Source organism: Parambassis ranga, chromosome 10 (genome assembly GCF_900634625.1).
Source record: "Parambassis ranga chromosome 10, fParRan2.1, whole genome shotgun sequence".
Taxonomy (NCBI): domain Eukaryota; kingdom Metazoa; phylum Chordata; class Actinopteri; family Ambassidae; genus Parambassis; species Parambassis ranga.
Window position 1 is genome coordinate 12,847,621 of NC_041031.1, and position 12,370 is coordinate 12,859,990.

General features: G+C 39.8%; 1 protein-coding gene across 2 annotated transcripts; it reads left to right on the forward strand.

The window, feature by feature from the left end:
- The first annotated feature begins 969 nt into the window (after nt 1-969).
- stx3b (syntaxin 3b) lies at nt 970-12,020 on the forward strand. Of its 2 annotated transcripts, XM_028416447.1 has the most exons (12): nt 970-1,201; nt 1,314-1,367; nt 5,997-6,071; nt 6,178-6,277; nt 6,462-6,536; nt 6,697-6,767; nt 7,069-7,177; nt 7,260-7,333; nt 7,618-7,752; nt 8,310-8,420; nt 9,829-9,945; nt 10,264-12,020. In XM_028416447.1, exons 2-11 carry the CDS (start codon nt 1,338-1,340, stop codon nt 9,913-9,915), a joined length of 867 nt encoding a protein of 288 aa, XP_028272248.1. In that variant the 5' UTR covers nt 970-1,201; nt 1,314-1,337; the 3' UTR covers nt 9,916-9,945; nt 10,264-12,020. The 2 variants fall into 2 exon arrangements, with proteins under 2 accessions (XP_028272248.1, XP_028272249.1); XM_028416448.1 differs by lacking the exons at nt 9,829-9,945; nt 10,264-12,020 and adding an exon at nt 8,672-9,822 and having other exon boundaries at nt 970-1,367.
- Nucleotides 12,021-12,370: the final 350 nt, after the last annotated feature.

Here is a 12,370-nt window from a genome sequence, read left to right on the forward strand (position 1 = left end):
CAGCTGAAGAACAGTTTCTCTTCTAGAGCTCAACATGTATGGTTCTGCAAAGTGAGGCACAGTATCTGCTTTATTGCATGGAAGGAAATTATTTGTAATCCAAAGTATCTGAAGACAGTGATTTCAAATAAAACGCCATCTGCATTGTGGGGGACGGAGTGCAGATATTCAGCATAGTGACGCTGCTTTGACAACGCTATTCAGTACTAGTCATGGGTTTTCCTTTAAACTGCTTTTACAATAGTTCGTCACTAGGTGTCAGTCATGCTCCTTATCATATCACTGGTTCATCTACGTGGTTACGTAACAGATTTTACTCTGCTCATTGGTTGTGACGTGTGCCTTCTACTGTTTACTACGAGCATCCTGGTGCTACATCAATCATCTTCCATACTGCAACAGTTACAGTACGTGTACATTAACGGCCTAGAGCAAGATTATTATACAGAATATACACCAAGTGAATTTGACAACCAATAGTGAACGTCACACTCATGTTCATTATGACGTTTGAATCACCTGTTGATTAGCTGGTCAGTTTAAGCAAGTAAAAACATCCCTGAGTATGATGCACAGCAGTTAAAGCAGGTAGCTGCTCTCGTCTGATTGACTGATTCTTTTCACATCAAGAATATGATGCATTCATGTTACATAACAAAAGCAAGGCTTTTATTATTTATCTGATCTGGGAGTATAATGCTGAAACTAAATGCGACAGTGGTTAAGTTCGATTAGACATTAAAGTTGCTTTAAATTTAGCTCCACATCTAAACATCAACTGTTAAAACGTATGTATGTATGTATTAGATTATATGTTTTCTGTTTCTGTGAAATGTTCTGACAACGCTTTTGAAGCGTTAAAGTGTATGTTTTTCCTACAACACCTGAATGCATCATCCGTGCAGGTGGCTCAGGGCGTGGCTATATCCCCGTGGACTAGTACCTTCCTGCGCATGCGTGAGCCAGAAAAGTGCGTTTTAGAATGATTACTGGTGGCCAGCGGAGAGACAGATTAAACGGCTCTACACAACTGTTGTTTTAATCCCCCGAGCGAGGAGATTTAGCAAGAAAAACACTGGCGTTAAACCCAGCAGCCATATTGTATGGAAAAGCTGCGGAAAGACTCCCGTTTTAAGAAAAAGTCGCTTCATCAGAGACCTCTGTCAGGACTTCTGGAGTTTAATTTTCTCCCTGACTGGCGGTGGGTTTGTGTTACACAGCTAGCTTGCCAGCTGGCTGAGGAATTCAGAGACCTGGACTAGTGTTTTTTTTCCAGCCATTTCACATATTATTGTGTTTTTTCTTTGCGTTAGAGGTGTTAAATTAAACGCCAGAAAATGAAGGACCGATTGGAGCAACTTAAAGCGGTGAGTAGCGTCCAGGAAATGTTCATTCAGTCCTCACAGTGTATCTGTGGTCTCTGACTTCAACTGGCCTCTGGAAATGTTATTTTTTTCGAGTGAAAGTTGAGGTTAAGATATGAGAAAACATTTCTATTTCTATTTCCACCTTACACACTGTTTAATAGAAACATCAGTGTAGCAAGTGATGACACAACTCATGGTAGATGTAGTAAGACTGCAGCTTAGATAATGATTTCAAATGGGGATGTTGGCTGAAGTTATTTAGACATCATCACGCTTCCTTTCATGGCACAGCCCTACCAGTCATAATAAGTTGTTGCCTACATAAAAATGACATGTGGTCTATTATTATGTTTCATTTTTAAACTAGATTATCAGCTGTTAAAGTGGAAAAGATTAGTCTATGAATGGATTAGCTGATACACAGGAAATAGGCCTGCAAAGATTTTCATATTCAGTTAAACATAACAGAATTTATCAAAAGTGACATTTTATTTTATGTTTTTATCTAATTATGAATTACGAAAACATTATGCACATAAAAGCTGAGCATTTTATATGTATCATGTTTATTAAAAACAAAGATTACTATTACAATACTTGCGCTAATAGGAAGAGAAAGGTAGAGAAAACATATCCCTTTTTTAATCGTCTTTTCCTACTTCAGGATGGAGGTGGGGATATTAAATACACTGGGGCAGAGGCCTTGATCCTATTGTAATCAAAGATGGGATGTGTTGCCATAGCTACCTGAAACTGCTGGCCAAATATTTGTCCTGTTTTAAATTGTTGAGCTGCAGAATCCCCTCAAGGCATCTGTATCTGTCACAGCTGGCTTCACTTCAGTGAAAAGGAGTACAAATACCCAGTGGGAAGTTGACAGTAAACAGCTGTAAAGCTATGTCGTGTTCTACGGTCATGTTTGCGTCTCCCCCAGCAACCTGTCCTTTGTTTTCCTCTTCAGATTGTTTCATATCCACCCTCACCTTTTGCCTTCATTTTCCTCCTTGAGTCGCCTTTCTAATGTTTAACTTGTTGGCTGTAATTTATGCTGTGCACGAGTCTGTGTGTGGAGGCATATGTTCGTGTGAATGTTTGCTCACATCACCTGACAGACCTGGATAACTTTGAAAAAAATGCTGACTCATAATTTACTGGTTTTACATGTGACTTTTTATGGCACGTCACTTTTCAGCAGATTTTAGAGCAGAAGACGATTGGTTTTTTGTGAAACAGACTGAAGGCACATCACAACAGTTTTCTGTCATTCAGCCACTCTGTTCTACTTCCATTATAATATTCACAAATGCGCTTTTAGTTGACGCCATATCCCTCTCAGTTCTGTGTGCTTAGTGGTTCCCCACCCTGTACAATAGACCTGGTGAGGCGCTGCCGTCACACTGCTTCCCCATGTGGCTCAGAAATGTACACAGTGAAACTATAACATGGTATTATCTGTGGAACATACAGTGTTCAAACCCCCTTGTTAGTTATATTGGTCTATGTAAATGGGACCCCATGTCCCTGTCCTCCTGCTGCTATGAGAGGTTATGGGCTGAAGCTACTCTATCAGTGATCCCTGATAGATTGGCCAAATTGTCTGTGATCATAATCACTTCATAAAAATAGAGCCTTTAATACGGATAGACTGTGTGTGGCTAGCTACCGATCAAACAGATGACTTGGCACATTAAACACGTTTTTTCAAACGACTTCTGTTTTCTGTTTTGAGTGGCTAATGATTTTAACAGTTGCAGCTCTATGTCACTTTTTCTCATCTGCTGTTACAGCAGCTCGGAGTGTGTCAGGCTAATTCATTTATGGCCGTTAGAGCCAAAGTCTGACCACCTCCAGGTTTCCGTAAGATGATGGACTCATAGGAGACATTGCATCAGGAGGTGGTTTCGACATGAGCCAGGATTGGGTGTACATGTTAGTGAGTCACAGAGGTCACTTTTATCATTTACTTTTAATAGTATAGAGCCCTGTTTTTCATTTAGAACCTTATTATTCTCTTCGTATTCTTTTTGTGTTGCTAGTTTGATCTGACTTTTTTAGCAGGACCAGCCCAGAACAGTCACATAATTTATGCTCCAATGAGAATCAGAGGATCAGAGTGTGTACTGCAGTATGAAACCTCTGTCTATTCTTTGCCTTGTTGAGGAGAATTATGCAACACGACATATGGTGCTTTTTGTGCACAATAAACTTAATAATTAAGTGCATAAAAGGAACAAGTCGGCATCTAAACTGGTGTGCATCATTCATGTGCCGACTGTGTGTGTGCTGTTTTTTAATCTTCATATCCAGTTGACCAAATATTATCCAGTGTGTGTTTTAAGATTTTGATCATTACACAACCTTCATGTAAGAGATTATAGCTCTGTTATTCTTTGAGAAAATCTAATTTGCTGCACAGTATTTTTTTAGTTCACAGTATTTTGACTCATGGTGGCATTGTTTTTTTTTCTTTATGTATGAAAATGACAAGGAAGGGATTAGTGAGAGTGAGATACTACTCAATGTTAATGCAATCCTGCTTTGCCATGGTGTCTTTCAAACATTTATATATCACACATTGCTTTTTCAAAACCACAACTAGTCATGAAGAGTTACACAACTTCCATGTGAGTTAAATGAGGACCGTTGTAAAAGTTTTCTTGATGACTCCTCCTGATTGTCGGTTTCACGCTGCTTTTACACAGACACAGGCCCTGCTTCACGCAGCGGCCCTGGCCTTGGGCTGTTGCACAGTTGTCCCTTTCCTTTTGTTTTTGCTGAATGAGAGACACTGGAAGGAAGTGAGTGCTTGTTCTTATCTCACCAGTGCAGAAATGCTGCATGAGAGACCATAATGCGTCAGCCGGAGTAGTGTGTTTGATGAATAACCCGCTAAGAAATAATAAAAAAACAAGCATTGAGTATATTTCACTGTGTGTGTGTAGGATGCTCTGTACTCAAAACTGTTGTTAGTTACAGCAGCCTGAACCAAATAGTCTAAGGTGACATTTGCAATTCAAATTTTTGATGAGGGCGCAAAGGTTAAATGAAAAGCAAGGTTACCTTTCCAACTATGACAAGTAGAAGCAGATCATTATACCTGCTGATTGATTTTCTATTAAGATTTTTTAATCAATCATGCTTTGGCTGTATGTCCCTGTTCACTTTAAATGTCATTATGTTGTACATTGTGTAAACAGTCCTCTATTACACAGTTAAAAAAAACTGTAATAGCTCAGCCTGTGTCCTGCAGTGTAAATAATCTGTAATATGTGGCGTATTGAGATTACTGGTGTAGAGATTGAGGCTGAGTCACCCGATAGGAGAGAGAGCAGTGAAGTTAACAGCTGTGACGCCTGACATTTTCCATGACTTGACTTTGACCCACCTGACTTTCACACCTGAAGACTTCAGACTCTGTCACCTGTTGAAAACAGAAACAGGAAGCTGGTGAAGTTCATCAGGAGTCTAATAATAATAATAATAATAATAATAATAATAATAAAGCAGAAGTAATAAGGAAACTGGGTGTACTCATTGTTAGTTTTTATTTCTCTGCTACCAACGCCACAGCCCGGCTGTGATGTCTGTTTGCACTATTCCTTAGTTGTGGTTTCTATGTCAGTTGAAAACAGGCTGATATCCTGGATCCCAGCCCTGGTACTTCAGTGTAAACACTCGCCAGCAGTGCTGAGCACTGGCTAGCTAACCACCAGCACTGCTTTGTGTTTGCTGACTGTCCCTTGTGACATATTTATTGACATCAGCACAGTGAAGCTTTTCTGATAATTTTTTTGTTTTGTTTTGGGTGAAGGCTGATTAAGGTCAGACTAGTATTTCTGGCTGATGTCTCATGCTGAGCTGCTAACCAGGAAGCAATTTCATTAACATGGCCCTCACTGGAGACTCATGGTCTCAGCTTCTTTTGGACATGAAAATGGTCACATTGAGAAGCTGCTTGCACAGTATTGGGAAAAATGCACTTTAAAATATAGGTTTAAGTAGATTAAATTATGCTTGACTATATTTCTGTATCTTTGTGTTGAATAGTTTGACATTTTCAGAGCTATAATTTTTTTCTGATGATACTATTAATGTTCGTGTTGCAGATACCATGCTACACATAGCTAGTTTACATACATAGAGACCAGTAGCTCCTATAAAAGTAATTGATTAACACATGGTGTGTTTTTTATACTCTTTGCCAAAATGTGAAAATAACTGGTTGGGGTTCAATGGTAAAATGTTTTCATTATTTATTAGCAGTTATAAACAAACGGAGAAGGACCGGATCCATGTTTTGATCTTTAGTTAAATGTTTTAACGTGATGTTTTTCCTGTAATTGTTACTTGCATCGACTGTATTTACTCTTCATGGCAAAGCACGTTGCAAAAATTGAGCATAAAACCTTGAAAGGCATCAAGTCAAGAAGAACAATGTGACATAAAAGGTGCACGGAGCTGCTGCTTTTTTCCTGATCAACACTGAAAACATTTGAATCAGCCTTTAATCCAGAGGTGCTGATGACATGCTTTGAGCTTTGGAAAAAAAACATGTAATACCCTTCACACGTTCTGTCTGAACAGCTGGACCTACGCTAACAGTTTTTATTTTTTCTTTATTTTGGTCAGACATGTGATCAAGATGATGACGAGGTGGAAATTGCTGTGGACAATGCAGCCTTCATGGACGAGTTCTTCTCCCAGGTGAGTGTTACCATCAGGATGCACTACTTTGCATGTTCTTAAGTGGACTTAGGGTAATTTTTTATCATTGTTGTACATTTGCAATGTTTTTGTGTTTGTGTTTCAGATTGAGGACATCAGGAACAGTATTGATAAAATTGATGAGAACGTGGCCGAAGTCAAAAAGCTTTACTCTGTCATCCTGTCTGCTCCCACATCAGATCAGAGTAAGAAGGTTTAACACCTTCTGAAGGATGTTGTCTTTCTTCAGCCAGCTGAATTCAGTTGTCACCACAAATAGGATCTGACATTTCTCAAAAAAATATTATAATCTATTTAGGCAAAATTTAGTTGATATATACATGCCATGAATGCTGCCGTCTTCATCCTGCATGTATTTTTACTCCTTAGAAACACAGGATGACTTGGAGGCAATCACCAACGACATAAAGAAGATGGCCAACAATGCACGAAACAAACTGAAGAGTGAGTCTGCCTCCCCTGACACACACACACACACAATCTGGAGGATAATTTGATTTAATGGGAAATGTTAGTGAAGGTTTAAAGAGAGGTGGTGCACAGTGTATTGATAATATATAATGAATTTAAGTTGAATTTTACATGTTTTTACTTCACTTCCCAGCCATCGAGAGGAATCTGGAGTCAGAAGAACAGGAGCGGGTGTCGGCTGACATGCGGATACGTAAATCACAGGTACACCGTTTTCATAGAAAAGCTCTGCTGTCGTTTATGATGTAAGCATTTGCACATAGTATCTGAGACCTATGTAGAACATTTACTTCATTATTTTTTTCACTTGCCTTTATTGGAAAAGGTGAGTATTCAAAAATAGAAGATGGTGATTTTGCCACGTGAAAAGTTACTATTTTAATTGACATGTTTGTATTGTTTTTATGGATTATGTTTGTTTTTAATGGTGTAAACTTCTATTGTTGTAAGGTGCTATATAAATAATGGTTGATTGATTGTAATTCATCATCATTATGTCTCCCAGCATGCAGTGCTGTCCAGGAAGTTTGTAGAGGTAATGACAAAGTATAATGAAGCTCAGGTGGACTTCAGGGAGAGGAGTAAAGGACGTATTCAGAGACAGCTAGAGATCAGTGAGTGACACCGACATACGCAGGAACAAAGATGTGTGATGGTCCTCTGTGTTAGTTATTAACGCTTTTCTTCCTTCACTAGCTGGAAAAGCAACAACAGATGACGAACTGGAGGAGATGTTGGAGAGTGGCAATGCTGCTGTGTTTACTGCTGGGGTAAGAGTGTGTGCGTGTGTGCATGCAGTTAATGTTCTTTACAGTGCCTGTGTTAAGTGTTAAAGCCAAGTTGTCACTTGCTCACTAAGTTTAGAATGCGTTTGTGTCAGCTAATCAGCAGTACGTGTGATTTGACTTCTTTCATGTTCATCTTGTTCTCAAGACACCCTTTGAATAGATGTAGTTTCTTAGAGCAAATAAAAAGCACTGGTCATACCTTAACTGCAGTGTAATGATGAGGCACTTGTGTTTTTATAGTAACAGTAAGTCCGTCCTCTCTACAGATTGTGGACTCTGGGATCTCGAAACAAGCTCTGAGTGAGATTGAAGCAAGACACAAAGACATTGTCCGTCTGGAGAGTAGTATCAAGGAGCTGCATGATATGTTTGTAGACATTGCCATGCTGGTGGAGAGCCAGGTACACTCCTCTGCATCAGTTTGTTGTCTTTTAATTCCTTCATTTATTCATTCATCCTTAAATCATTCTTCATGCCCGTGTCTTTTTCTGGCTGTAACAAACTCCTGTCTGCTGTATGTGACTATCAATCTTTATCTGTGTTTCCTCTTTTTCCAGCTCCATGCCTTTCTCATAATTCTTCACTTTACTTCTCTTCTGCCATTGCCCCCTCCATCCCATAATTCAGCACTAACGGACCCAACATGAATGCATTTAGTAAGATGTACAGATAAAGCATCATTTCTGACATCATACTAGACATCACACACTAGAAACGAGCACATCATTAGCCACTGTATGTTGGTGCAGACTTGACTAAACTACATGTTTCTTGCTGCTTACATCATGCTTTCTGAGGTTAAGGCTTGTTTGAGGTAAGAGCTAATATCTTGCACACTTTTGATTTCACAAGAAAGTCTTTATTTGCTTTTTGTTTCCAGTTTTAAATTCCGATGAAAGCAGTAGAAATGTTTCTCCCATGGCACTTTGATTCTTACTGATTGCTGTATGTTTTTCAGGGTGACATAGTAGACAACATAGAGCAGAATGTGTCCAAGTCAGTGGACCACATAATGGAGGCTAAGGAACAGACCAAAAAAGCTGTAAGATACCAGACCAAAGCACGTAAGGTAATGTCATTGTCCCAGCTATCACCACCCTGCATTGACCTCTTCCTGTTTCTGCGTATTTTCTAGACATTATCTCTCTTTATTACTGTTTGACACATTTGAATCACACAGTGAGCCTGACGTTCACACTCCCTCACACTGCACACACAGCTGTTGCATTATGCATGCCTTGCCTTCAGTTTCACTCTCTTTTATTACTTTATTTATTTCATTTTGCTGCCGTTTGTCGCCTCTGACACCGTCGATGTCAGGGTGGAATGATTGACAGGATTGAGAGCAACATGGACCAATCAGTGGGCTTTGTGGAGCGTGCCGTTGCAGACACTAAAAAAGCGGCAAAATTTCAGCAAGAGGCTCGCCGTGTGAGTGACGGTAGTCAAAAGAACGGCCTGGTTTCCCCAAAGCAGCGAGTTCATTTGATCAAATTTTATTGGAGCCTTTGACAAGCAGCACAAATATAAAACAGATGCAGTAAGATACAGGTTCACATGTCTGACTATACATTACTGTATGATCAGAAGCATGGTCTGCAGTAATGATTAGGAAGGTGCTATGTGTTAAACTAACATCCATATAACTGCTCTGATGCTCATGTACACACATGGCAGATGTTCTCTAGACAGGGATCAGCCCAGGAAATGTAGTCACCTCTTTGCACAGGTCTCCAAACAAAAACAAGCCTGAGTGTGAGCCCAAATTCCTGGTAGGTTACTTTGTAGTGTAAATGTATTTTTGCTCTCACAGCTGTCACAATATTAGATACAATGATTATTGTGAATAGTTAAGTTGTATGATGTGCCTCTCCTGTGCTACATTTGTATGTGAACCTGAAACAACACACCACTTCTTCTCTAGCCACTTGAATGGTGGAACAGAGACAAAAAATGCTTTTGGGAAACCTGCTTAATGTAACCAACCATTCCCACCATCGAGTCCCCGATGTTCACCTTGATCCTGATCTCCCAGTCCTCTGATCTACGTACTTTGTTACCTGGCCTCCACCCTGTGACCTGTGGATCCCTGTTCTTTAAATGCTACTGTGAATCAAGACCAACCTTCCTACACCTGCTGAGACACACACATACACACTGATCCACTCTCTTTTCTCTCTATCCTGTCTCTTCAGCTGTATTGTCTTTGTACAGTTGCTGTTTGATGCTGTTGTCTGTTGGTCATTATAACATGTGTGTGATTTTTTGTTGATATTAAACTTTGAAGTCAACAGTTCTAAAAACTCAGTCCCAAGAAAGACTGACGTGCAGGATATCTGTGGTTACCAAACTGCAAAGATGATCCAAAGAGATCTAATTACTGCCGGATACATGGTGCAATGCAGGATAGTGTTATTGTGTTATTGCCACAGTGGTTGACCCTTATGATATTGTATGTACTTCATTGTTCCCTGCAGAAAACGGTGATAATAGTGGTGGTTGTGCTGGTCTTGCTGGCCCTACTAGCTCTCATAATCGGGTTGTCAGTGGGATTGAAAAGCTGATGAGCTATTTGAGTAACAGGAGACCTAAGGGTGAGTAACTCTGGACCAAATATCTGCTTTAGTACAACAGTGGGTGTGAGGCCGGCTTTGGGAACCGCTTTGTTCTACCCTTCAGGCTGTGTGTGACTGTGTGTCTGAGCTCTTTCTATCCAAGGCGATTGTAAGAGGTGTGTTTGTGTGTATTTGAAGTACTTGGGTGTTTTCCTCCTATTCTGTAACACTTGCCTTTGGTTAGTGCTGAGCAAACAGAACTGATTGTGGTGAGTTAGTTTCAGAGCTGGAGTTTGGCTTGTGTTAGTGCTACTGTACCCGTCATTAACTCTGTTCTCCCTTTGACCTTCTCTGTAGAACATGATCAATCGTTATTGATGGAGTTTGTGCTGTGGTCCTCCTCATCATCATCATCATCATCGTCATCCTCACCCAGGCACTATAGCGGTCTGATCATCTGTGTGTTCATATCCACTCTGTCCTCGTGATACTCCATATGGATTATTAAGATGTCCAAAACCAAAAAACTGAAGACATGGTGTTATGTTAAACCTCTGAAAAACAGAAGATGGAGGTCTCTTTAAGTCCCTCAGTTTTGGGCATTTTGAGGATGCTCTGTTGCAAATAAGGGAACTGAGACTGAGAACTGAGACAATACCTGTTGTATCTGTGTGGAAGTGAAAAGGGATTTGAAATATAACTGCTCACCCCAGTGTCATAAAACATTTCATTCTTCCTGCATTCAATGCCAAAGAATCGACCTGGAAGTGAAATTAGAACCTCAGTCATGCACCTCATCATCATCATTCCTCACCTTTATGAGCCTTGACACATTTAATGATCTGAAGGTTTACTGCTGTGAGGTGTTTTTTTTAATTGCTTTGGGATGATCAGCACTTTGACATTTTACAATATGACTTTAAGCTCAGAGTTCTGTAAGTATAATGTAAATAATAGACTATTTTTTTATATCTAATCCTGAATGTCGCCCGGTTCTTTAACAGGAGGAGGAGTTTCCTCTCTTATGACTCTTCAGGTTAGAGAGCCTATTAGTTATCATTTTAAAATGTGAATGCCTGTGATTATAAGAATACATTTCAAGACACATGGATTACTTGCTCGAAGAATTATCTACACATGCCAGCAGCTGGGAAATTAACTGAAAGTGTATCTTCTCTGAATCTTTCCTGATCTTTTACATAGGTAGATGTCACTGTCTCCTGCTAAATACTGAAAGAAACATTATGTTTCATGTCTAAAAAGTTTGTAGGGAGGCTGGAAGTAACACTAGTGCCTGTTTCCTGTATTACTTCTACTTTTGCATACTCAAACCAGCAATAAGGCGTCCCTGCCTGGTGGCTCCTCAGTACTCTGAGTGGCATGAATGAGCATTTTTAGGCTTTTATAATAGTCCTGTTTTTAAGCCTGCCAGTTTATTAGGACCTGCAATACATAAATAAAATGATCATCATGAAGGTTGTAGTCTTGTAGAAATGCTGGTATGTGTGAATTGTACTGCAATATCTCTGTCTAATATTTATTCTGTCCATACCGGTTTAAAAAAACCAGGCGAGGGGTAATGTGCCACAGGCTGGTGACTACACTGAAGTTAAACATAAGACATACACAACAATATCCTGCTTATTTTACAGCAAAATCAATACTTTTGCACAAAATGGTGATTTCAGATCAAATCTAGTCTGTAATCAGTTTCAGTCATCAGCTGTCATAAGCTTCTGTTCATCAGAAATAACAGCTCAGAATCCAGCACACTGCCAAAACCACTCAGTTACAGCACCACCAGGTAAACTAAAATATCCCTGTACTGTTAGTTTTAATGACTTGTATTAAACGGCCGTCTCTGCCCTGTTCCAGCTGCCCACCATCATTTTATGTCACACAGTGTCTAAATAAAGCAGGTGACTCTGGTTAGAGATGTTATTTTAATCATCCAGTGACACATATTTTCAAACCACAGCCTGATTGTTGCCTTGTCTCAGCACGGTCTTGTGGCTAATGATGAACCATGAACACAGGCTGCACATAAACAGCTGCTGCATGTTGTTAACTGTCAATGATTTGAATAGAAATTAAAGTTTTTGTCTTTTTAATGACTACTGTTTTTTTCTGGCCTGCACCTTCTCTGTACAGTTACAGAAAGTAAATAAGTAACTGAGGTTTTACATCGTTGTTGATGACTGTTTGTGTGGACATGATTTATGGGATGGTTGTTGTTGTTGTCAGCATGTTAAACACTGTTGCAAAGTACAGCTTTTAAAGACTGGTGCAGCAAGTGCAAAAGACAAGGTAAGCTGATTTTACCTTTCCTCTCTGCCCCCTCCCCACACACACACACACACACACACTCCCTAACCTGCTACCCTTTGTTCTCCTTTGTCCTCCTGCTTCCTCACACCAGTGTCTATGTGTTCAGTCTTCAAAGCCTGATTTCCTAGTTGTCTGA

Bases quoted from the DNA above. Each gene is read 5' to 3' on its own strand.
- stx3b (XM_028416448.1), top strand. From the start codon at position 1,338: ATGAAGGACCGATTGGAGCAACTTAAAGCG. The intron at 1,368-5,996 runs GTGAGTAGCGTC...TATTTTGGTCAG, and splicing joins GATTGGAGCAACTTAAAGCG to ACATGTGATCAAGATGATGA. The intron at 6,072-6,177 runs GTGAGTGTTACC...TTTGTGTTTCAG, and splicing joins TGGACGAGTTCTTCTCCCAG to ATTGAGGACATCAGGAACAG.